Genomic DNA, 24,553 nt, shown 5'->3' on the forward strand with positions numbered 1-24,553 from the left:
ATCATGATGGCGTATCAGAGGCTTTGGCACTGAGCACTCCCTCTACCCAGCTCTGCCATGCCCACGTTGTCCTTCGGTAGCACGGATATCTATGTACATGCGTAGGTAAAAAGCAGAATCAAGTAGACCTCAGTGACGAAGGGTTGAGAGCAGGAAGAAGCCCTCCGCTGAGGTAGGCAGTGTAGATAGGTAGTAGTTGGATCTTGCAACGCCCAGAAGCAGCCCCTCCATCTCCTCTCTTCCTCTCTCTGTCTCAACGCGTCCGTAGTATCTGGTCGATATGCTCCCGGCTATTCTTGTGCGTCGTCTCCAGATACAGCAGTCGTTGGTTTAGTCGGTCAACCTCCCCATCGAGGTCCTGGATCTGGCGCTGCAGCTTCTCTTGCAGGGTGCTGGGGGGAAGAGAAACGAACCTAGGGGTTGGAGAGTGTCAACATTAGCCCGCCATCGCGCATTTGCCGTGCTTTGCAATTGGGTATCTCAACGTACATTTTCCCGACGCCTTCATACATGACCGAGTCGCTCGGAAAGCTCTGCACCTCGTTCATGGTCAACCGCAGCAGGCGCTGTTCTCGCTGTTTCGCTGCTAATTGGGTTCGGACGATGCCAATCTGCTGCTGCGCTGCGATAGCTTGTGACTCGATCTCAAGCGCCAGCTAACCACGTCATCAGTACAAACTGTGAGAGCTGAAGACGGGAGCCACTCTACTCACCTTTTGCAGCGCCTCATTCGGTATGGCCATGGCTAGTAGCTGATTGTCCCCTTGAGGCAGCTCAAGGTCCAGTCCATGAACGTCGCGGGGTGAAACGACCAGTATCACGGCGATTGAGCAAGGGACCTACCAGTGGGTACCTAGGTACCTTATCTTCAGTGCAGTGCTTATCGATAGTGCAGTACCTAGTAGATAGCGTCTCCTGAGAGTGTACTCCATACTTCGCTCAAAGTACCCAGTACTTACTTGGAACCTCTTCAGGCTGCTGCTGAAGTTGAGTCGTAGAAGCACACATTGAACTATTAACAGCTGCCGGAGGCCAACGTGAATTCACTAGAAACAATGAGAGTTGATTTGGGTATTACAATGCTAAGGATAATATGTCACAGTAGGTAGGAATACTACCTACCTAAGGTAGAGGTATGCAGGTTCACTTTCAGAAGTTCCCTGTACCGGATACCCGCTGAGGAGTGCGATGTGACCCAGAGGCGAGGTCAAAGTAAGGGACTTCTCCACATTGTGAGTTTGGCTCGAGATTTTTCTGTCCATACATCTTCTTGCGTGCAGCGCCTGTACAGACCAAACCTCAACCCATCACCATTACTTCAACTTTCCTCGTGGGAAGGCTCTGGAAGTCTTCGCACACGCCAAGAGTTGCATAGAAACCGCAGTCAGGAGCGCAGACTCTTGATACTCGCTGCCTGATTGATAGGGGAATCCGCGGACGACTTCCGTCTCGACCCACGCGTAACCGCGTTTCCCATCCTTCCACCACTGAACCCGTCGAGAATCACCCAGCGGCACCAAAGCGGTCGTATTCCTATCACAACAGCCATAGCCCAACATGGGTATCCCCGCGGCCTTCCGATGGCTATCCAACAAGTACCCCAAAATCATCTCCCCCGTGATAGAGGAGACGCCCATCACCACCGACGATGGCGTTACCATCCCGGTTGACACCACCAGACCCAACCCCAATGGCGAGGAGCTCGACAACCTGTACCTGGACATGAATGGCATTGTCCACCCATGTTCGCATCCCGAGGACAGGCCTGCGCCCGCCGACGAGGAGGAGATGATGCTCGAGGTCTTTCGATATACCGACCGTGTCGTCAACATGGTGCGCCCGCGCAAGATCCTCATGATTGCCGTTGGTAAGCAAATGCGTCCGATGAGCATTATACTCATCCTCCTTCCCTGGGTCCGCGTTGTCTTTGACAATCCTCAGTATTGACTAATGATAAATATTATAGACGGAGTCGCGCCAAGAGCGAAGATGAACCAGCAGCGGTCGCGACGATTTCGATCAGCTCGGGAAGCCAAGGAGAAGGAAGAGGACAAGCAAGCGCTCATCGAGTTGCTCAAGCGCCAGAATGGCGGCGTCTTCGAAGCTGCAGACTCCGAGGCCGTTGTCAAGAAGGCGTTCGATTCCAACTCCATCACCCCGGGCACGCCATTCATGGATATCCTCGCCGTGAGTTTGCGGTACTGGTGCCAGTACAAGCTTAACACGGATCCCGCCTGGGCTAAGCTGAAGATCATCATCTCTGATGCTACCGTGCCGGGCGAAGGTGAACATAAAATCATGTCCTTCATCCGATCCCAGCGCGCCTCCCCAAACTACGATCCCAACACCCGCCATGTCATCTATGGCTTGGATGCCGATCTCATCATGCTGGGACTCGCCACGCACGAACCTCACTTCCGAGTTCTGCGCGAAGATGTCTTCTTCAACGAAGGCAAGAACAGGGCTTGCAAGCTCTGTGGCCAAAAAGGGCACGAGGCAAACAACTGTCGTGGAACCGCAAAGCCCAACGATATGGCCGAGGGCGATGAGCAAGCCAAGGCCGTGCAGGCCCCCCTGAAGCCCTTCATCTGGCTGCACGTCTCTGTCTTGAGGGAGTATCTCGCCATCGAGCTGTCTGTTCCCGACCTTCCCTTCAGGTTTGATCTGGAGCGGGCCATTGACGATTGGATCTTCATGTGCTGCTTCGTCGGTAATGATTTCTTGCCTCACTTGCCAGCTTTGGAAATTCGCGAACACGGAATCGACACCTTGACCACGATTTGGAGAAACAGCTTGCCGTCCATGGGCGGCTATGTCACTAAAGATGGTCACATTGATTTGGAGAGAGCCCAAGTCATACTTGACGGCCTTGCCAGCCAAGAGAGTGCAATCTTCAAGCGAAGAAAAGAACAGGAGGATCGCCGGGAAGCTTCTTTCAAGCGCAGGAAGCTTCAAAACGAGGCCTACTCGAGGAACGGGCAAAATGGCGCGTCCTCCAAGATCAACGGACATGCAGACCCGTCCAAGGGCCTGCATCTCTTCCCCATTGCAGCGCAGACTGCGAACTCGACAAACAATCTCACCGTCACGCACGACATGGTAGTCAGCCGCGGCGCGGTCCAAGATGCGACGCTTGCCAATAGGGGGGCTGCCAGCGTTATCCGAGATCGACTTCGCGCCGGGACGGCCAAAGTCGAAGACGCATCCAGCGCCCCAGCGGACGCCTCAACGGACACAGTGGCAGATGCTCCAGCAGATGCTGCAGTCGACGCCCCAGCAGACGTCCCAGCAGATAGCGCTCAGCAGACTCTCCCTTCGTCTCTTGGAAAGAGAAAGGCCCCGGATTCCGATGAGGTCGCCAACTCTTCTTCGGCCGAATCATCGAGCAACAAGCCCGTGGCACCACAAGAGGCTGAGCCGGTTGACAATGTTCGTCTCTGGGAAGATGGCTACGAAGATCGCTATTACCAGCAGAAGTTTGGCAAAGATCCGCAAGACATTGAATTTCGCCACAAAGTAGCTCACGCATACGTGGAAGGGTTGGCGTGGGTGTTGTTGTATTACTTCCAAGGGTGCCCATCCTGGGAGTGGTATTATCCTTACCACTATGCCCCCTTTGCCGCTGACTTCAAAGATCTCGCAAAGATGGAAATCAGCTTCGAGAAGGGACGAGTTTCCAGGCCGTTTGAACAACTGATGAGCGTCCTGCCAGCGGCTTCTCGCCACGCTCTCCCCGAGGTATTCCACGAACTCATGACAGAGAAAGACAGCGAGATCATCGACTTCTATCCTGAGGAATTTGAGATTGACCTCAATGGAAAGAAGATGGCATGGCAGGGTGTGGCTTTGCTTCCATTCATCGACATGAAGCGCCTCCTCAAGGCTGTACAAAGCAAGTATCCGCTTCTAAGCCCAGACGACATTGCACGAAACACGATTGGCAAGGATGTCTTGATACTGTCCGACAATCACGAGGGCCTCTACGACGACATCTTGACCACATTCTATTCCAAGAAGCAGGACCGCTCAAGGCTCACCATTAACCCAGCAAACAGCAATGGCTTGGCAGGAGAAATCGAAAAGCAGGAGGACTCGGTTCCTCACGGAGCCTTGCGCTATCCGCTGGAGCGAAGATCTATGCCCGATCTCGATTACGACCATTCCATCAGGTATTTTGACCCCAACTTTCTGTGACACTTTGGCTAACCAAGCGCACAGCGTTTACTATGACATGCCCCAGGTATCGCAAACCCACAAGTCAATGCTATTGCGCGGAGTGCGAATGCCGCCTCCTGCCCTGACCAGGAGTGACATTGAGGAGATCCGAGGCAAAGCCAATCGCGGAGGTCGCAACTACGGACGACCGTACGGCAATAACAATGGCCGACAACGCGGTGGTTATTCTGGCGGCTATAGAGACAACCGGGAGCCTTACAACGGGCGCGACAGGGACAACCAGCGCTTCCAGCAATACCCCCCCAATCAACCATATGGCATGCCGCAACAGCCGCCTTTTGGCATGCCGCCACAACCGCCTTTTGGCATGCCACCACAACCGCCTTTTGGCATGCCGCAACAACCGCCTTTTGGCGTACCGCAGCACGGTGGGTGGCAGCCGTCAACGGGGCCGGCGTTTGATGGGAGAGGAGGCCCACCGTCATACCCCAATGCGCGATACCAACAGGGCCGGTCTGACGGTAGGAATGAGTATCGCGGTCGGGGGAGGGGCGGATATAACTCCGGACCTCGGCCTCCCTATCGCGGCGGCAACTGGCAAGGACGTGACCATGCGTAACTGACATAATCTGCCCTCAAGTGCGTGTGTGAGAACGAGATCGCCTTGCCATTCTCAAACCAAACATACACGTCGTAGGAGCATTATATCTAAAGCGTCTTGCTATATACTGCCCAGCAAACCATGTCCATGTCAGAGAGCCGTCCCGCGTAACCCAGTCATCTCACACGAACATCAGAGCTTGTAGTTTGTCCATGAGTACGACGAAGTAAAACATTAGGAGTAAATAGTTAATAATGTCAGTTTTCAATGTCATTTATCTTTTTCCTTTGCTCGTGCATAAATCCGTGTCAGCCAAGGCCGCCCCAGATGCCCCGGATTCTCCTTGCAAGCTGTATGTCTTTCTGCATCAGGGTGACCCTCTTGGCGTGTACAGCGCACAGCTGCGCGTCCTCAAACAAATGTACCATGAAGGCCTCTGCGGCTTCTTGCAGCGCCTGGATGGCCTGGCTCTGCCATCTAAACTCTTTGCCCGTCGGACGACAATTCAATCCAATTTCTCGAACCTATCCAGTATCAAAAAAACACGTCCCGTGGGAGGTCGACCGAAGGGGGGAAAAGAAGGGTTGGGGGGGTTTCCAAGCGCGGCACTCACGAGGCGCATAAACGGCAGCTTCAGCAGCAAAAGCTTCGTGTTGGCCTGGTATTGCCTGATTTCCCGCAATGCGACAGTGCCGGGGCGGTATCGTCGTCGTTGTCTCGTAGGCAGTGGGTCGCCCGCTGAAGAGTTGGGGGTTAGCAGAAGACGATTTGGGGTTGGTGAGGGCATCGAGAGAGTGTTGGGCTTTTAGTCTTTGACAACGCACGCTGTACATAGCTCGGTCTGGAGCGCACTTTTTGCGAGGTTCCCGAGGTGGACTGACGAGGAGGCATTATGGGCAGAGTAGCGAATGTCGTGAGGTCAAGCGCGGAGAGACGTAGAAACCATGCGCGATGGCCAGCTCGTGGCCTACATCGAGGCTCAATCGAGGTGAGGAACAAAGAGAGGTTGGTCGCACTATTATTTTGTTCTGGCTATGGAGAAACGACGCGTTCCTTGGTCAACCCGGTGACAAGCCAAGCTCGGCCGATAAGATAACGCGCATGATCCATGTAGGGGTCTATCTTTAGAAACAGCTCTCCAGGGTCTGGACATGCCTACCTACAGTAAGGTACAGTACAGTAACACAGAGAGAATACCTACTTAGGTAGGAGATGTGTTGAGAATTGAAGGCACGGATAATAAAAAATGAAATGCTTCAATGAACAGAGATTCAATCGCAAACTTATCATAAGGAAAGAATTCTCATGTTATGACTCTGAAAGGGTCCTGTGCCAGCTCAATCTTGATAGTGTGAGCATTACCATTCAATAAGAATGGCCAAATTGATACATACTTAACATACAGGGTGATGCCCCTGATTCGCCAATCGCTATTAGTGCTTCCTGTCAATCGGAACGTGTTTCTAGAAGCTCTCTCCGCCGAGCTCACTTGCAATCACTGCCCGCTTCCTCGAAAGCAACTCGTGCAGCAGCAGCAGCCCATTCCTGACGCCAAAAAAACTGCCGGGCCAGGGACATGGGTGAGGCGGCGACATGTTCTCCTCCATCTCCAGCACGCCGGCCAAACAATCCGTTGGCGACACCATCAGCGTCCTCAGCGGCCGCCTCGGTTCCGCAACCCTCCTCGAAGACCGGCGCGCCGCTGTGCTGGGCCTGCGAAGCTTCGCAAAGGACTACCCGGCGACTGTGGCATCGGGAGCCCTGAGGGGCCTGATTGGCAGCTTGTCCAAGGACGCCGAAGATGTCGACACCATCAAGATCGTGCTGGAAACGCTGCTGATGCTCTTCAACCCCAACCAGGAGAGCCCCGAAGCATCAGACGAAATCGCCCTCTGGCTGGCCGACGAGTTCACGCAGCGCCAGGAGAACATCACCCTCGTCCTCGACTTCCTCGACGCCCCCGACTTCTACTCGCGCCTATACTCTCTGCAGCTGCTCAGCTCGATCCTCACTGCACGCACCCAGCGGACCGAAGAATGCGTCCTCTCTGCGCCCCTGGGCATCAGCCGGCTCGTCGCGGCGCTTGACGACCAGCGGGAGGCGATCCGCAACGAAGGCGTCAATCTCTTGATACTGCTGACGTCCAGCTCGCTAGAGATACAGAAGCTCGTTGCCTTTCAGAATGCCTTTGAAAAGCTGTTCGACATCATTGCCGCCGACGGCTCGCTCTCCGAAGGCGGCAGGACGGTGGAGGACTGCTTGATCCTCCTCGCCAACCTGTTGAGGGGCAACTTGGCCAACCAGTCTCTCTTCCGGGAGTCGGGCTGCATAGGCAAGCTCACGGAGATGCTCAAGGGCCTGCTCGAAGCGCAGAAGCAAGAAGACAACCTCGCCAAATGGGCACAGATTCAACACAACCGCAACATCTACGCCTTCCTGTCCATCATCCGCCTGTTCTTGTCGCCAGGCTCCGCAGAGACGCACATGAACCAAGCTACGTTCTGGAGACATGGCCTCAGCTATCTCGTTCTCCAACTCGCGTTCGACCACGACGTCCAGTTCCAGATCAAGGCCGAGGTGCGGATGCCTGCTGCCCCTGCTCCTTGCGTTGTTGGGCCACAATGATAACATTTTCGAGAATAGGCCTTGCTCGCTTGTGGCGATTTGATCCGTAACAACATGCTCGTGCAGGAAGCATTTGCCTCGCTCATGGTCCCTCCACCGCTGGAATCCGCGGCCGAGATGCCAAGTGCGGCCAATGGCCAGGCCAAGATTTACATCATTGACGGCCTGCTTGACTTGACACTGAATGTGCACGACCTCTCTGCGTTTGATCTACGATACGCCGCTTGCCAATGCCTAAAGGCCTATTTCTCTAACCACGCCGAAGTAAAGTCTCACTTCCTGGGAAGAGCCATAGAGGGCTACCAGTCGGGGCGGGACGAATCTGCCAACATCCTGAGCGTTCTGCTGAGGCTACCAGGTGACGTATTTCTAAGTGACCCGTATCGCGTGTGGTTCGCCGCCGTTATTGCGTTCCATCTGCTCCATGACAATCCCGCGGCCAAGGCAGTGGCAAAGGGTTTGACCGAAGGGGATGCCTCCAAGGGTGAGGAAGTTGTTACCAGTATCCAGACCATCACAGCCCATCTCCTCATGCGGATACGCCGAGATGACGATACGCGGATATTGGTGGCTTACCTGATGCTACTCCTCGGCTGGCTGTTTGAGGACCTCGACGCTGTCAACGATTTCCTTTCCGAAGGGAGCAACGTCCAGGGCCTTATCCAAGTCATCTCGCAGCCAGTCCGCGTGGCAGGAGAGCTTGTCCAGGGGTTATGTGCCATGCTGCTGGGGGTTGTGTATGAGTTCTCTACAAAGGACTCGCCCATACCACGAGCAACGCTGCATTCCATCTTGGAGTCGCGGCTGGACAGAGATGGGTACGTGGACCGACTGACCAAACTCCGGAACCATCCTTTGCTCCGAGAGTTCGAGGTCACGCCGCAAAAACTCATGTCTACCCCTGAAGGCGAGGAGGTCAACGTCTTTTTCGACGATGTCTTTGTCGACTTCTTCAAGGACAACTTCAGCCGTGCCATCCGCGCCCTTGACAAGGCGCCCGATATTGAGGTCTCGGTCATTACGAATGGAACGGAGCAGGGTATTTCCAGACAGCTCGTAGACTCCTTACGGCAGCAAATAGAGGAAAAAGACCGCGCAATTGAAGAAGCCAACAGCGCCAACAGATCCCTGGAAGGGGTCATTAAGGAGGTGCAAGAGGCACACCGCCGTGCAAAGGAAGACGCCGAGGCCACGGGCGCGAGATTGACGGCAGAGATGCGGTATGTTGGAAGCTATTCCGATGAACACGAATCAATTGCAACGGCCCGCTGAAACATATACGTAGCAAACTTCAAAGCGAGCAGGCTGCTACAGTCTCTGGGCTTGAGCAAAGGATTGCGCAGATGCAGCAGCAGCTCAATGCTAAAGACCAGCACCTTCAAACCCAGCTTGCTGCCAAGGACCAGTATCTGCAAACCCAGCTGAGCAGCAAGGATCAAGCCCTGAAAGCCCAGCTAACCCAGGCTCAAAAGGCGCACGAAGTAGAAGCAGAGCGTGCCAGGCAGAGAGCGGAAGCTGAAATTGCAGACCTGCGGGCGACCGTCAGCAGGCTCGAGGTCGACGTAATGAAGGTGAGTGAAATAGACCGGGCGGCTTATGGAGCACCGGGGTTGCCATGTTGTTTTCAGGTCAACTAACCAGCGCTCTTTTATAGGCCAACAAGAGCAAGGCTTCTGAACTGCAGGCTCTTCGCAAGGAGCATGCAGATGCGGTAGCGGAGCGCGACTCCCAGTTGAAGAAGGCCAACGAAAAGGCAGAAGAGCGCGAAAAGCAGCTTACCGCTCTGAAGGAGGAGGTTGAAAAGCTGAGAAAGGAGGTCGACACACTTCGACAAGAAGCTGAGAAGCTGCGGGAGGAAGAGGAGGAGAGTCGGACAGAGGCCGAGAAGCGACAAAAGGACGTTGAGAAGTTACAAGCCGAGGCTGACAAGCTGCGGCAGGAAGCTGCAAAGGTGAGAAACAAGAGCAATTTGCTGGCCAAGCATGACGTTGCTGACGCTCGACCTCAGTCAAAGCAAGCCTTGGCCGATGCTGAAAAGGCCAAGGACTCGGTGCAGTCGGAACTCGACGATCTCCTCATGGTGTTTGGCGATTTGGAGGAGAAGCTCAGCAAGTACAAGGTAGGCGATTTCATCCTTTATGCAACTGAAACCAGCGCGCGAGGCATGTGCTAATGGAGAGTATGACCAGGCCCGTTTGCGGGGACTTGGGCAAGACGTATCCGACGGCGAGGACGACGACGGAGACGATGGTAGTGACGAAGAGGAAGAGAGTGAAGATGAGGAGAAGGAGAAGGCTGTTGACTGAGCGAGAAGGACTTGGAATGCTGTTGTCAGAGCCAGTGCAGCATACATTGCAAGAGAGTTGAGAACCATGTAACGAGTCACTCGTGGTCAGTAAGGAGAAGAAAAAAGAATAAAAGATTTGAGGAGGGAGTTATTGAAGTAGAAGAAAAAATAGATCATCGCAATGAGGCTAATTCATATGCAGTTCTTAGGTAGTTGATGTTTGGTGATGGTGCCGATGGTACTTGTGTTGAGACGTTGGCCCTCTTACTAAAACTGTGCCTCAGAGTAAAAGTATATAAAGAGGCTTAGAGTGCAAACAAATTGGAGTGGGACCTCCCATCGAACTCACCTCTTGCCTTTTACCAGATGTGACCGTGGGATTGGCCCAACAGACTCCATTCAAACAATCTTTGGCACTTCCTCATCTGGAGCTTCCAGGTTCGAACGCGACTTGAGGATTTTTTCTCAGTTCATCTATTTTTTTTTTAATTTTTTTTTTACAATCTCCAGCTCCAGCACCTAGACACCTATTTCTCATCGACTGTGACAGTGACCTCAAACTGTACCCTCGTTTTCTAAGCCTCTTTGTTCTCAATCCCCTCTCTTGCATCTTTTGATACGCAGCCTCAACAGGCACTGGCAATTGTTTCACTCATGCGTCCATGGCGGAGAGGATTCCGCTTAGTGGGGCCTTGCCGTCCTCCCAAGACGAACCGCCCAAGAGCACCACAGCTTAAAAATACCTGACGCTCACTGAAGAGACTTGAGATATACTTTGTCATAGCACGAGCTACACACAAGAAGGCCGTATTTAGGCTACCAAAGAAGTACTGTTCCTGAATTTGAAGTCACTTTCACACCTGGCTTGTAATTCGTCGGTAGCTTGATGTGCAGCAGTTACACTAAAAAAAAAAGTCAAGAAAAAGACATTGTAAATTTTCAGACTCATGAGAACAGAAGCAAAACAACTGATCAGCGACCCAGTGAAATACACAGAAAATCTCTCTTTATATCTAAAAAACAAGAGAAAAACCAAAAGAGATTCACAAGACTCCAAATAAGAAAAGGCAAAAAGGTCGATCAGAATGAGTGCGAGATCAGTATCCGAGTCCTCCTCGGCCTCGAGCAACGTCTCAGACGAAGCAGAATGGCTCGACGTTGAAAACGACGAGGAAGAAGCCATCCCCATCGTCTCCCTCTTCGACACGCAAAAGACATTCCCCAGCTGGCAGGAGATGCTCGACAGCTGCAAGCGAGACCACGGCTTCGACCTCATCGCCACCATCAGGGACCTCAAGCTCGACTTCCACGGCGCCGTCAAGCTCGTCAACTTCATCCGCAGCCGCGTCCGGGACCAGCAGCCCGTGCCGCAGAGCCTGACGGCGGCCGACTTTGACGACGACGCCTACTTCAAGCCCGTGCTCGACAACGACGCCCTCATCGTGTCGCTGGATGAGATTCTCGACAGTGACCTCGTCAAGGCGGCGGCGGACGGTGCCGCGGGTGCGGGCGAGGCTCAGCGGGAGGACGGCTCTGTGGAGGAGCTGTTGACGCAGAAGCAGGCGCTCGAGGCCGAGCTCGAGGCCGTCCGGACGCAGTTTTCAAACTACCGGCTGGCCGTGCAGGAGACGCTGGATCGCCGCTGGGGAGACGATGAGGAGCAGAGCCCGGCGGCCAAGGGCAAGGCCGGGCCTGAGGACCGTGGAAACTACTATTTCGAGTCTTATGCCTACAACGGTAAGAACTTGCTTCAAGACCATGTTTTTAGGTGTTTGGTGGGAAAATACTAATCAGTTGTGATATAGATATCCATGAGACTATGCTCAAGGACACGGTCAGGACAGAGGCCTACCGTGACTTCATCTACAACAACAAGGACATCTTCAAGGACAAGGTGGTGCTCGATATCGGCTGCGGCACAGGTAAGAAGAAGATGAGCAGCATCGCTTAGATTGGGGGGGAACTGCCTCAATTGAGACTTCACCTGAGCCCTGAACTAACCCTTCTCTTCTTTCTAGGCATTCTCAGCATGTTCTGCGCAAAGGCCGGCGCAGCTCGCGTCATTGCTGTCGACAAGTCTGACATTATCAAAAAGGCAACGGAAAACATCTTCAACAACGGCCTTTCCGACATCATCACCTGCGTCAAGGGCGGCATCGAGGACGTCAAGCTGCCCGTCGACCAGGTCGACATCATCGTCAGCGAGTGGATGGGCTACTGCCTGCTGTACGAGGCCATGCTGCCCAGCGTTCTCTACGCCAGGGATCGATATCTCAAGCCTGATGGCCTGCTGGTCCCCAGCTCCGCCACCCTGTGGATGGCGCCCGTCCAGGACGCCGACTACATGATGGAACACATTTCTTATTGGCGAGACGTCTATGGCTTCGATATGAAGGCTATGCAAGAGGGCATCTTTGACGAGGTCAGGGTCGAGGCGGTGCCCCAGAGCGCCCTCAGCGGAGAGCCGTACCCCTTCAAGGTCCTCGACCTCCACACGGTAAAGCCCGAGGAGCTTTCCTTCACAGCCAAGTGGGAGTCACGGCTGTCGCGGCCGTCAGAGGGCCTGGACGGCTTCCTCATCTGGTTCGACAACTTCTTCGCCACGTCCAGAGACGAGCCCGTGCCCGAGCCCTTCACGACCCCCGAGGACTTCGTAAAGGCGAAGCCGGGCAACGTCGCGTTCACGACCGGTCCGTCCGGCACAGTCACCCATTGGAAGCAAGGCCTGCTTTTGGTGCCCCAGGGGTCTGCTCCCTCCAAGCTGCCAGAAAGAATATCTGGCGAGGTTACGTTTGCAGCCCTCGAGGAGAATGCGAGAGCGCTGAGAGTCGATGTCACATGCTCCTTTGAAGGCCAGTCTACCACCGCAAGCCAAGAGAAGAAATGGTCCTGGAAATTGGACTAGCGGGCTGCCTCGAAGCATGGAATAGACTTGGAAAATAAAATCGTAAAAATTAAGGGGAATGAATGCTACATATTGCTAGTAGTGAGGCACTTTTGCTGCCTGTAGCCATAGATTCACAATGCTAAGGAATCCTTCTCCCAGGATAAAGCCCTACAGAGTACAATGTCAGCGAGCGCTATTCCGATTCGAAAGAAAAAGATCTTACCGATGCAACAATGATGAGAGGCGTGGTGGACTGTTTTCGTATACTTAGCCAATACCAGCTGATGATGCCTCCAATGGCTCGAGCGAGCGTAAACGACGGCACATTGTACATGCCTTGGTTCCTCAGAATCAGCCGAGTTCCTCGATACAAGCCTGGCTTGGATGATTTGCTTACCGACTGCGACGGCAATGCCGCCGGGGATCAAAGACCGCCACGGCCTCCCAACCGAGAGAGTCCGCGCCAGGGTCGTGACGGCAAAGAGAGCGCCGGCTCCCATTGCCCACTCCTTGGCCATGTATGGCAAGCCCTGGCCTGTGACGAGCCTGGCCGTAAAGATCCAGACGTATGCAGTAGGAACCTGGAACAATTTGCCGGGAATCTCGTAAACCCTACCGCCAGCATTGCATGCGATTAGAAAACTCATCAGAAGCAATAGGACACAGGGCCGCCCAGTCCAACAACTGACTGACGTGGACAAACTCACGCTGTGTAGATGTGATAGGCAAAAGCACTGAACACGGCGCCAAAAGTAGCGCCTATGATTTGTCCCCAGAACTGTGCTTTGGGAGCAGCGCCCAGGAGGTGGCCGGTCTTGAGATCTTGCATCAGGTCTCCAGCCTGCAACGCGCCCTATAACCAAGATTAGAGAATGAGCTTCGATATATGAAGTGCTTTCGGTATTGAGCTTACAGCTTCCGACTACATAAACCCCATTGTTAGCCAAACTGAATCGGTCGACGAAAAACATGAAAAGGGGGGAGTAAACATACGATAGCACCAGCAACCAGGTTAATGAGAACACTGGACTTGTGAGACTGCGGGATAATTAGAGCAAAAAACAGCTGCGCCAGCTTGCTTATGCCAGATACGGGGTTGAGGTCAGTCTCTCCAAGGGCTCTCACGCCCATGATGCTCAGGACCAGGGCCATGAGAACGGCAATAACAATAGCATACAGCGGCACAAGATCGCCAAACACAACTCGGGTAGCCAGCACGCAGACCAGAACGGATGCAAGGAGGCCCCAAGAGACAATACGGCTGCTGACCTGTTGTTCAACTGGGGCATCGTCCCATCCATCACTCTCCTCTTCGATGGCGGAAGACTGGTCATCCCGCAGTGTCGAGGACTGATTCTCTTCTTCCTCTTCGTCTCTCTCTTCCTGGGCAGGAATTGGAGAATACCGATGAGAGGACCCAAATAGGGCCGCGAGCCTCCTATGCCGGAACCGACGTTTCAATGCAGATGCAAATCTCACGACGTGGCTTTCGAAGATGGGGCGGAAAGCAATGTAGGCCAGACTGACAATAGCATCCACGAGCATAATGGCCAGAGACACCCAGACAATCCAGCCTTTGCTGCCACTCTCCCAGTCATCCACGGGGCCAGGAGCCCAACCCTTCATCTTGGCCAAGGGGCTGAGAATGCCCCAACCGACAACTGCACCGAGGGTCATGTGAAGCGTCGTCTCGGTCCCCATGATGATGCCTTGTCCGACGTATGCGAGACTCGGATTCAGAGTCCAGAGCCAGGTAGATGCCGCGACAGTCCCGAATACCGGGAGGTCTCGCAGGATGGGCAGGAAATAGTTGCTGATGGTAAAGATGCCCGAGATGAGAAAGCTGAGAAGCAAAAGCCTCATGTTGTAGGCCCAGTCCAGGTCCTTGGGGGCTGGTGGCTCTTCCTCCTCCACCACAGGATCGCTCTCATCCACCAGCATAGGACCATCGTCTTTGGGCACGAGACTGGCGAATCCGCCTTTAGCAGCAGCATCGAGCTCCTTGGGGGATGAGCTTTGTCCTTGGCTATGGAGAACGCGTATAAGCACCGCAGTGCTGAAGCCGCTGGGGAACCTGAGCCGTTCTCTGATGATGACCTGATGGCGCCTTTGAGGTCATACGAACAAAGCCGTGTCAGTCAACTGGCAAATCTCACTGAAACTGTTCGTAAAAAGCACACTTACAAAGGCACAGCAAAGACAACTCCAAAGTAGCAGAGGCCCAGGGACCATATGATGAGCTGCCATGTACTCAACGACAATGGTCCTTGCTCGTCAGCCCCCAGGAGATAGTTCATCGCGGGAATCTACAAATTTCATCAGAATGAGCAACTCTGAATTTGCAGGAGAGCAACAGTCTCTAGAAGGGAGAGGACGCCTACAACACCGACAAAGCCACAGCCCAGAGGCATAATGGCCATGCCGCCAGCAACGCTCTGCACCAGCACGTTCTCGACCGGGCTGAAGGGGAAGCGCAGGTACGGCTTCAGCAGCTTGAAGACGGCGAATCCCATGAGGCTCGAGGGCATCGACATGATGGACACCCAGCCGGTCTGCAGGCCGAAATACATGTTGGCGGCGCATATCACGGTGCCAACAGCCAGGCCGGCAGCGACACCGCGGACGGTGAAGCTGCGGCCTTGCGGCAACGGGGGCGTCATTCTCAGAGGCCCCTTGACGTCGTTTGCATCGGAGCTGAAGTGTCTCTCGTAGAGGGTCCTTCTGTGTCAATCAGCGGTGACGTTGGTAAAATACGGTGATGATGACGGTTTTGGTGTTTCCAAGGTTGTAAGCTCAAGGGAAGCTCCGTCAGTCAGCTTTACTTTATATAAGGGGGGATTGACTGCCTTTGTCTCAGTGGCTCCCTGACGGCATTACTAATCCAACGGCACATTAGCGTTCTGAAGATCCCGAACAGGCAGGAACCTCTGAATATTGATTGAACATGCCGCCTAGGTATTCATATCTGGATCATAACATCGCTCTGCTGCTTCATTGGAGCTCATCGAAACAAACCAGCTCTCATGTCACTTACAGTTGGCAAGGCATCTTGAGGAGCTGCTAGTATACAGCTGATACAGCGCTGATGCCTGGGCCTCCAGACGCACACGGACCCACCAGTGATCCAAGGCCGTGTCATGGCACTATCCCACCCGGACTGTGTTTCCCAGACCAAGCTCGGATCTCCAGGATATCTTGAGTCCAAGGTAGTCAGTACCAGTAGATGATTCTCTGCAGTTACATATCCTTTGAAGATTGCTGCATCAGAAGTTGTGTATATGGCCCTTGAGTAACATATCAAAAACGCCCAGTACAAGCCCAAACCTGTCCGGTATATCCTGTATGCATGTGTGCAACGCCATCATCATCGAGGAGACGTCTACTGATCTTTCTTGCCCTGTTCTTGACTGCCCTCTACCCTCTTGAGATACGGAATGGACGTCAGCACCCTCGGCCAAACGAGGACGTAATTGCTGCCCTGTCCCGCAAGACAATGCCGCAGCCAGGTACCCCAGGTAATATAATAGTAGGCTAGAAACAGTCGTTAGCAGGCATGAACACAGACACATCTAGGGTACTACGTCTCAAAGGGGCAAATATGATTCGTGTGCATTTTGGACAGTCGAGTATTACCTCCTAGCAAAACGGATTAGCAACTCTCTCTCAATGACACTTATAGTGCGATGATGGGAGTGTTCAAATTACCAAGACCGGTCATAAGGTGCCACCAGGCGTGGCCCTCTAGCAGTACGGCCCATGGAAGTCCAACAGCATGCCTCAGTTGCCGCACCTGGGAGCAAAAGACGTTGTCGAGATTCCAGATCAAGAATCCGCCAAGAAAGACGCTCAGTCCTTTTTCAAAAGGGTCAGCTATACTTTGCCAGCTTGTGCAGACCACGGATTGAGACGAACCGGTAGCAATCATGGCCCACATCGTATTCAGCACCCTGGCCGCCTCCTCTGGATCGCGAGCACTCAACACAGGCCGTAACTGCGACTCCATCACCCACATGCTCCGAAAAACGACCGTAGCCGTGAGGAAGGCATAGGCGACTTGGTGAAAGACAGGATCCTTGGTGACGTGGTAGTAAACCTGGGCCTCTCTTAGTCGCTTGGTTCGGAAGCAGGGATCACCGATTCCTCGGCACTCATGCACAAGATATGAAGCACTCACCGTGATCGAACCGGAAAGCGAAAGCAGGCCGATTCCCAGAACAGCTGAGAAAGTTCGTGAGCGTGAGTAGGCGAAGCTGGCATGCATCATCAGGCAGGTAGTATATATCATGGACAGCTCATCAACCAGTTGCATCGGATCTTCATGCGTCGTCTGTTAGTCCTTATACTTGTATGCTCAGTGATGACACCATGGGGCAGCGATGCTTACACTTCAACGTCGTATGAAAGAGGATGGAGCCTAGTCCTACCACCATGTAGCCGAGGTAAGAGATGAGGAATATCGACGGATGCTTCTGCTGCAGACAATTCACAACCCCTTTTATCCCAAGCCACATGAATATGGCGTTTGTCACTGTCTGCCGTTGTGTCAACAGAGAGAACATGTAGAGTTTAGAAGGGTAACTCAGAGTGTCGTTACTCACATTACAAAGCTCAGCGCAATACGAAGACAACGCATAATCCTTGAGATCTTTCAGCACTGTGCAAGATGAGATGGAAACTGATAAGCCGGGTTCAGCTCACCTCTTCGCAAAAGTTGAGCGTTGACGTCTGTTCGCCCCAGAATCCATGGCCGGGATTGGCGGTTGGATATGGGTATGAGATGGCCGTACGGATAGCGGATAGGGGCATTTTGAGGATACTTAGCAGCCCAGTATATGAATATGGAAAGGTAGATAGATGATTCAGAAATAACAGAACTTCTCTCTAATGAAAAAGGAAGATGAAAATGAGAAATATAATACACGAAAGATGAAGAGGCTTGGAGCCTTCGCAAGTTCCCGTGCTTCCCGCCGTCTTCGATCCAGGTGGGGCCGAGTTCTGAAATCGCAGATCGCCCGTATAGGGAACCGGGGCGATCTATGCGTCCGTGGAGCAGATGCAAGTATCCGATACATGCAGCCCCCGTTGCTGTGACGCATGCGCCCTGAGGTTTAGGTGCAAGCCCGCTAACCCTTCAGGTTCCGTATCCGTACAGGGCTGTATGTACAGTGATTTGCAGCACCTGGAGGTCCTCCCAAACCTGGAGGCCAGCGGCAAGCGGCAGGCCTGCATTCTTCTTCTGCGCTGGCAATCCAACGCTTTTTCATGCCGCGCCATTCGCGCCCAATGACTTCCATGAGAATCCTCCTTGTCGCGATGCTTCGATGATGGACTAATGCCAAAGAGCGTGTCCAGCAATCTCGAGTAAGTCGCCGCCTCCGAACAATAGCGATTCCCGCCAAACAGCCAACTCACAAGCATGTTCTGCAGTGGCATCCGTGCAATCTCAATACGACGATGGCTCCGGGCCCGACAGCGTCCGCGCATCGCCCAGTCGCGGCATCCCGAGCCAGGAGCCCTACTATTCTAATCGAGGTACGGCGCTGCACCATGCCTCGTCCGTATCTGCTCGTTGGTTAACAGTCCGGGACAGACATTGCTGTGCTACACGCGATCATCACAGCCGCCCAAGAACACCTCGACAATGCGCCCGGCCCGAAACCACTGCCCGCCGCCGCGCTCTTCAAGGCCTACGACGAAATCCTCCCCCAGCACGGCATCGATCCCGAGTCGGACCATCATCTCTCTGCTCTTGTATTCAGAGTCGGCGGCGAACAGGGTGCCGGCAGCTTGCTAGACAAGTTTCAGTCAATCCTCGGCCGCATAGGCATCGTTCTGGAATTCAGCGACGACTCTACTACTTCTCCCGAAGGCTATGCCGAGCACCCTCACCCTCTATCTCCGGAGCCACTAGACACTCATCGTTGGTACCCCGACGACCTCCCCATCGACGAAGATGAAGACGCTCCTCCAAAGAGACCCCGGGCCTACAGCGCGACTTCCGTGGAAACCGACTCCGCTCCTCAGAAGCTTCAGGCCCAAGAGCCAAGCAGCAAGAAGGATTACCAAGCGAGAGATGTCGACCATGCTCCTGGACTTACCGACGCAAAGTCGTACTCGTCGGCCCAGATCTCCTCCACTGCAACGCGACACGGTGATCCATATCATCACTACCCGAGTCCGCTATTCGACCACCTACCTATTGATCTCGACGCTCCAGGCGATGACCCAAAAGCTCGCCTGTTGATGCCACAAGCCGACATCTCCCTCCAGTCGGCAGAAAGGAAGTCCGAACGTGATATTCAAACTTTGGACAAACCACCGAGACGCGTCAAAGATCACGGCGAGATCCAGTTCAGCGATATCGAACACGATGAAAAACTTGCTCAGGACGCTGCAAGGCAGGAGAAGCGAAATTCGAAAAAGACGGTCGAGAACAAGACGCACAACGACAGGACTGAAGGCGAAGACGTCGCAGGGCCCCCCCATTACTTACCAAAAGAAGTCCAGCCGACAGCGCAAACAGATCGGGATGAACCTCCAGCGTCAGTTCAGTCCGACCACGAGCATACCTTCTCTCGTTTGTATCAAGAGCGACTGCTTACAAGAGCAACACGAGCTCGCGAGATCTACTTGGCAAGCAAGGTCTTCAACCACTGGGCAGACCGGACCGCAGGGCGACTGGAGCGGGAAGGCGTAGCTAGAAGACACATGATTCGCTTTCGCTGCTTCCAGGGCTGGAGCTGTGCGCCGAGTCTCCGGTATCCGATCATCGAGAACCTCAAGGCTCTAACGGCGGTGCAGAAGCTACACCGCGCTGTGTCGTATCAACAAGAGCAACTGAGTCTGGCCGCATCAGCAATCGCGCAGAGACATCGTGCTCGGGTCGCGTCCCGCGTCTGTGACCAATGGTGCTCACACTTGGTCGCCCTCGCCTACCACCGCAAGTTGGAGAAGAAGTCTAAGCAACGGGCCCTGCTTGCATGGAAAGTAAGCACATCTAGCAACCTCGTCAAGACGCAAGCCATAAGCAGGTTCAATCGGCGCGAGGGCATCATCAACGCACTGTCGAAACTGCAAGATCACACCATAATCAATAGTCGCCAGCTTCATGCAGCTAGGCAACTCGGGTCACTGCAGCTGCTCTTTGGTTGTCTGACGGAATGGAGAGATCAGGTCCAGGTCAGAGCGCGATCGTCTGCCTATCGTGACAAGCTGGCGGTTGCAACCGTCGGCCGGACGTTGGAGAATTGGAAGCTGTCCTCACGAGTGCAGGCAGTTCGATGGAGGGCGGACTTCATTTCTGTGACGCGCGCCCTGGGAAGCTGGCGAAGACACTACATGCAAGAGGAGTGGCGGCGAAACCTGTGTGCGAATCACCTCAAGTCATACCGCGTATCAACTCTCCTGGGTGCCCTACAGCGGTCCAGCACCATCGAGGCGCAGCGGTCGCACCTTAGCGATCGAGCCAGGCTGTTCATCGTGACGACGCGGGTATTGCCCATCATGGACTCTGCTGTGCAAGCACGGAAAACCCAGATGAAGGAGATGATCAGGCAGTACTTGATGATGAGATATACACAGGTGTCCTCTGCTCGAAAGCGGCGAAAATTCTACGAGGCTTTGGATCACTGGCGAGCCATGACAGCCCAGGCGACCTCGGAAAGCGACGTTGTCACCATGTACAATGCAAAGCACTACTATGGCCAGGCTGAGCTCGCTCTCACGAAGTGGAGGGCGCGCACGGAAGAAGATCTGGAGGCTCAGCTAGCTGCCTACAAGCATTATGCGCAAACCGTTTTGGCGGCATGGAGCGACGTTGCTCGAGAGCGCGAGCGGATGGAGATGCAATCCCTGGAGCTGTGGGCTGCCCGCAGGCAACGGCAATACCTCAAAGCGTGGTCGATCTGGTCATTGCAACGCAGCGGGCAGGCCCATACCGCGACAAAGGTACAGCAGAAGAGATACAGTGGGAAAAGAAATCGCACGTTCCATCACTGGAGACAGGTTTGCCTGGGCGGAGATGCTGCTCGCTCGGAACAAGACTTGAGGTTCACCCCAAGAGCTGAACCACCGAGTGGCCGTCGCAGTGGATGGCGGACACACTCAGTTCGTCGGCAGGTGCTGGTGGACAGGCACAACAAGCAGGACGTCGCCTCCGTGCAGCTTGAGACGCCAACGCGCTGGACCGGCAGGCCGCTGAACATGACCTTACCCCTATCAGCCAAGCCCTTGGCCTCATGGCGGGAGACTGACGAGGATTCGGCCACGTCTAGTGATACGGAAGATGTCGGATTGCAAAAGTCTCCAAGCAAGCCCCCCTCCTATACAGGGCGCATCACTCTATCGTCTACGACTCCCCGAGGTCCGGTGCCCATTCACTTGAGCCCCAAGATCATGCGAGCAGGCACGTCCCCTCAGCGTTGGAGCAAGAGCGACAATCCTTCGATATCCCGCCCAGGCCTAGCCCAAGACACGTCCCGTGGACCACAGTCAACCCCTCAGCCAATTTCCAAGCCGAACTTTGGTAGTTCAGTGGGTGCGCTCGGTCGGTCTATCAAAGTACTATCGGAATCGAGGAGGCGACCAGCAACAGCTCCCAAACAGCCGATAGGTCGAACAATACCTTTGTCTGAGCAGCGCTCAAAAGCAGGGCAACTATACGATTCATTTCCGGCCGACAAGCAGGATTCTGCCAAGTTTGGTGATGTACAAAACTTACAGATTCCATGACGGCAACCACTGTGGCAGCTACCTAACACATCAAAACGTGAACTACAAGAGATTCACTTTGAAGATAGATCCAATGAAATGCCTCTGCATCTCACGAGCCCCACGGCTGTTGATGGCTTTGCTACTTGACACACTCTTGTCTCTAATGTGAATGATTGAAACATGCCCAGCTAAAAATGGAGTAGATTGTGTTGTTTCATACCGGAGTGAAGCTCATATACTTTGGTGATGATTTCATCGAGCAAGAGTAATATGAAATAGACTATGATGATAACGGAACTATCTTATGATGACGACTGTGATGAAACCTCAACGCCATCTCTTCAGAAACAACATAGGAAAGGAACTCGTTGTATGCTTAGTAATAAGCCTAGTAGAACCCGAGTAGAGCTGTTCCTGGCTTGTGCAACGCCGCTAAACCCCCTTCGTCATACCGCCTAGCTAAAAGCTTCGACGCGTGCTGCCGCAAAGACGCGGTTCCAATTACATGCCATTTTCACTTTCACACACAGTCGAGTGTGAAATCTTGGGTACCTTCGTCCGTCTTTGTCTAGGAATCACCCCCTAATTTCAATCCATCCTTTTATCCTCTGAGATGCGTCTATCAATAAGGAGCTGTTAAACGGAAACGAAGACGAAGAGAAGAAGAGAAGAGCCAAAGGAGAAAAAAGAAAAAAATCGCAAAGGCTGCCTCGGCCATAGCCGCTACCGATCGAGCTACTATATACGTCATGGAGCAGCTTCAACGCATCCGCAGCATGTGGCAGTTTGCCAACTTGTGCCAATGGATTTACATATTCGGCGATGCTGCCTCTATCGACAATGCGGTTGACGTCGATGTGAGCTGGAAATTTCCCTTTTCTCACGTTTCTCGCTCTCGCGAGTTGTATCCTGACCATTGCGCCAGTATATCGAGACGGAGTGTCTCAAGCCGAATTCGCCGGGACTCAACGACATCGCCCTGGCCCTCTTGCGGTTGGTCTCTTCGCAGCGCGGTCTCAAGTATGTATTGCGACTCTCGGATGCTTTGTCCTGTTCTATTCTTTTCTCCCAGGGTGGTGGCTAACGACCGCTGCCTCAATGAAGCCATGCATCGTTCGACGACCAAGCTCGAAAACAGTATCTGCTGAAGTCGCCGGACACCAATCCTTTCGGCGACGATGACAGCCCCAAGAGCTTTGCTGAGTTTGATGTGCTCAGCAAGGTAAAGTTCATCTCGAGCTCCGATTCTTACTTGGTACCAGCATTGACCATGATCTGATAGATCAGAGTGATGCAACAATTCACGCAGTGGGCCATGATTCGGCCAGAAATTCTTCGAGAGAAGATGAAGGAGCAAAAGGATACTGAGCAGACGACCTGGGTGCGTATTGTTCCCCTCCACCATGAGTACATTTTCTAAACCAGCGTTGCAGCGGATCGAACCCTACGGCTGGGACAGCGAAGACCGCACCTACTACGTTCTCGACGACAATCGAGTATACCGTCTAACGGAAGCGCCTCCGAGCCAGAAACCGGCCCCTTCCAAGAACAGCCGTCAGTCTCGACGTACGAGGAAAAGGCGACGTGTATCCGAGCCGGACGACGCCGCAGACGAAACCGTCAACGATGCTCTCAAAGAAGGGCACGAACTGGCCTACGAGGACACCCATCTGGGCGACATGGTTTGGGAGTGTGTGGCAGTGACTCTTCCAGAAGTCCAGGCGCTCGTTGACAGCATGGCCAAGTCACGAGACGAGAACGAAAAAATCCTCCGAAAACAACTGCGAGACCACCTGGTGCCTATCCTGGAGAAGCAGGAACAGGAACGAAGCCGCCGGGAGCTGAGGCGCGAGAAGGAGCTGGCAACTCTCGCCCTGATGGCCAACGCGAAACGTTCAAGTCGCATCGCTTCCAAGGCGGAGCAGCGAGAGCAGCAAGAAAGGGAAAGGGCTGAGCAAGAGCGTCTCCGAGAAGCAGCCGCCATCCAACGTCGAGAGGAGCAGAAAAGGGCCAAGATCCAGAGGGAGATGGAAATGAGGCTCGCTTCCAGAGAGCAACGTCTGAAGCAGAGAGAGGAGCGCCGTGTCCGGCGTGGCGAGAGCGGCACCCCGGCGTCTGTAGGCGAAGATAGCGAGGTGACAGTGGCAGATGTGATGCCTGGAAATGGCGAAAATGGCCGCGATCCCCAGGGCAAGCAGGAGGAAGAGGAGGCGTGGGTATTTGACTGCTCATGCGGCCTGTACGGGCAGGTCGATGACGGCAAGCACAGCGTCGCCTGCGAGAGCTGTAACGTATGGCAGCACAGCAGGTGCCTCGGGATCAGCGAGGCCGCTGCGGACCACCCTGATTTCCATTTCATCTGTGCCTCTTGTCGTCAAAAGAACCCTCCTGACGCGGAACCGAGGAGTAACAGCCCAGATGTTTCCAAGGTCTCTACTGCACCAGAGAATCATCTTGCCCCAGAAAATTATCATGCACCAGAGAGCCATTCAGCACCAGTGGCCCATCCTACAACAGAGAGTCAACTCAAAGCACCAGTGGCCCATCCTACAACAGAGAGTCAACTCAAAGCACCAGTGGCCCATCCTACAACAGAGAGTCAACTCAAAGCACCAGTGGCCCATCCTACAACAGAGAGTCAACTCAAAGCACCAGTGGCCCATCCTACAACAGAGAGTCAACTCAAAGCAGCGGGCTATCCTGCATCAGAGGTCCGTCCTGCATCAGAGGTCCGTCCTGTACCAAAGAGTCCCGTTGCTCCGGAGAGCCCTGTTGTTCCCAAGGATTCTCCTGCACCGCAGAGCCATTCTGCACCAGTGATCCATCCTACAAAGAGCTCTCCTGAACCCAAGCTCAACCTTGCCGGCAACACTGAGCCTGCCACTACTCCCATCCAGAAGGAATAGCCATGCAGAGCCAAGCACCTCTGCCTTGATACCAGCCTAGACCAAACCCGTCACGACGGAAGCAAACCTGGCGATAGTATCACTTACTTACTCACCGCCTGACCGCTCAGCTACGAGTTCTCACCCCTCCGAACAAGGGCATGTCAGGATGACACCGCATACTCTCTCACTCAAGTCACGCGTGCCTACGGCAGCCAATGTTGCTCACCAACGCCAGCGTATAATACCGGGGACTCAGTATCTGGGCCCTATCATCAGTCTCACAGACTGGAACCCATTATCAACTGCGCCACTTACAAACATCAGCTGATCGTCGTCCTGAGAACCCTAGTCGTGATGGCCTCCCGCTTTTGTAATAC

At 53.9% G+C, this 24,553-nt stretch overlaps 8 protein-coding genes across 8 annotated transcripts; 4 read left to right on the forward strand and 4 right to left on the reverse strand.

Annotated features, from left to right (window-relative positions):
• Nucleotides 1–253: 253 nt before the first annotated feature.
• TRIREDRAFT_58036 (uncharacterized protein) lies at nucleotides 254–743 on the reverse strand (the record flags this gene model as incomplete). Its single annotated transcript, XM_006963268.1, has 3 exons — nucleotides 254–413; nucleotides 490–656; nucleotides 714–743. The coding sequence occupies 3 exons, from the start codon at nucleotides 741–743 to the stop codon at nucleotides 254–256; spliced, it is 357 nt and encodes a 118-aa protein (XP_006963330.1).
• An 814-nt stretch (nucleotides 744–1,557) lies between these two features.
• On the forward strand, nucleotides 1,558–4,795 carry TRIREDRAFT_124317 (exoribonuclease; the record flags this gene model as incomplete). Its single annotated transcript, XM_006963068.1, has 3 exons — nucleotides 1,558–1,867; nucleotides 1,967–4,169; nucleotides 4,219–4,795. 3 exons carry the CDS (start codon nucleotides 1,558–1,560, stop codon nucleotides 4,793–4,795), a joined length of 3,090 nt encoding a protein of 1,029 aa, XP_006963130.1.
• Nucleotides 4,796–5,085: 290 nt separating this feature from the next.
• Nucleotides 5,086–5,564, reverse strand: TRIREDRAFT_57870 (uncharacterized protein; the record flags this gene model as incomplete). The annotated part of the gene is made up of 2 exons (XM_006963269.1): nucleotides 5,086–5,301; nucleotides 5,391–5,564. 2 exons carry the CDS (start codon nucleotides 5,562–5,564, stop codon nucleotides 5,086–5,088), a joined length of 390 nt encoding a protein of 129 aa, XP_006963331.1.
• Nucleotides 5,565–6,370: 806 nt separating this feature from the next.
• TRIREDRAFT_104639 (ER to Golgi protein transport) lies at nucleotides 6,371–9,708 on the forward strand (the record flags this gene model as incomplete). The annotated part of the gene is made up of 6 exons (XM_006963069.1): nucleotides 6,371–7,354; nucleotides 7,421–8,622; nucleotides 8,688–8,973; nucleotides 9,057–9,197; nucleotides 9,249–9,521; nucleotides 9,592–9,708. 6 exons carry the CDS (start codon nucleotides 6,371–6,373, stop codon nucleotides 9,706–9,708), a joined length of 3,003 nt encoding a protein of 1,000 aa, XP_006963131.1.
• Nucleotides 9,709–10,705: 997 nt separating this feature from the next.
• On the forward strand, nucleotides 10,706–12,594 carry TRIREDRAFT_75646 (RNA methylase; the record flags this gene model as incomplete). Its single annotated transcript, XM_006963070.1, has 3 exons — nucleotides 10,706–11,426; nucleotides 11,495–11,611; nucleotides 11,708–12,594. Exons 1-3 carry the CDS (start codon nucleotides 10,775–10,777, stop codon nucleotides 12,592–12,594), a joined length of 1,656 nt encoding a protein of 551 aa, XP_006963132.1. The 5' UTR covers nucleotides 10,706–10,774.
• A 75-nt stretch (nucleotides 12,595–12,669) lies between these two features.
• Nucleotides 12,670–15,292, reverse strand: TRIREDRAFT_75648 (uncharacterized protein; the record flags this gene model as incomplete). Its single annotated transcript, XM_006963270.1, has 8 exons — nucleotides 14,958–15,292; nucleotides 14,761–14,882; nucleotides 13,570–14,683; nucleotides 13,490–13,498; nucleotides 13,284–13,429; nucleotides 12,974–13,188; nucleotides 12,800–12,912; nucleotides 12,670–12,744 (listed from the first exon to the last, which is right to left on the reverse strand). The coding sequence occupies exons 1-8, from the start codon at nucleotides 15,234–15,236 to the stop codon at nucleotides 12,670–12,672; spliced, it is 2,073 nt and encodes a 690-aa protein (XP_006963332.1). The 5' UTR covers nucleotides 15,237–15,292.
• Nucleotides 15,293–16,249: 957 nt separating this feature from the next.
• Nucleotides 16,250–17,382, reverse strand: TRIREDRAFT_58162 (alkaline phytoceramidase-like protein; the record flags this gene model as incomplete). The annotated part of the gene is made up of 6 exons (XM_006963271.1): nucleotides 16,250–16,428; nucleotides 16,489–16,669; nucleotides 16,751–16,890; nucleotides 16,961–17,108; nucleotides 17,175–17,213; nucleotides 17,275–17,382. The coding sequence occupies 6 exons, from the start codon at nucleotides 17,380–17,382 to the stop codon at nucleotides 16,250–16,252; spliced, it is 795 nt and encodes a 264-aa protein (XP_006963333.1).
• Nucleotides 17,383–18,030: 648 nt separating this feature from the next.
• Nucleotides 18,031–23,635, forward strand: TRIREDRAFT_104643 (uncharacterized protein; the record flags this gene model as incomplete). The annotated part of the gene is made up of 9 exons (XM_006963071.1): nucleotides 18,031–18,108; nucleotides 18,157–20,523; nucleotides 20,695–21,108; nucleotides 22,047–22,145; nucleotides 22,214–22,308; nucleotides 22,393–22,510; nucleotides 22,598–22,669; nucleotides 22,722–23,504; nucleotides 23,594–23,635. 9 exons carry the CDS (start codon nucleotides 18,031–18,033, stop codon nucleotides 23,633–23,635), a joined length of 4,068 nt encoding a protein of 1,355 aa, XP_006963133.1.
• Between the last annotated feature and the right edge of the window lie 918 nt (nucleotides 23,636–24,553).

This window comes from Trichoderma reesei (genome assembly GCF_000167675.1).
Source record: "Trichoderma reesei QM6a unplaced genomic scaffold TRIREscaffold_4, whole genome shotgun sequence".
In the NCBI taxonomy this organism is placed as follows: Eukaryota; Fungi; Ascomycota; class Sordariomycetes; order Hypocreales; family Hypocreaceae; genus Trichoderma; species Trichoderma reesei.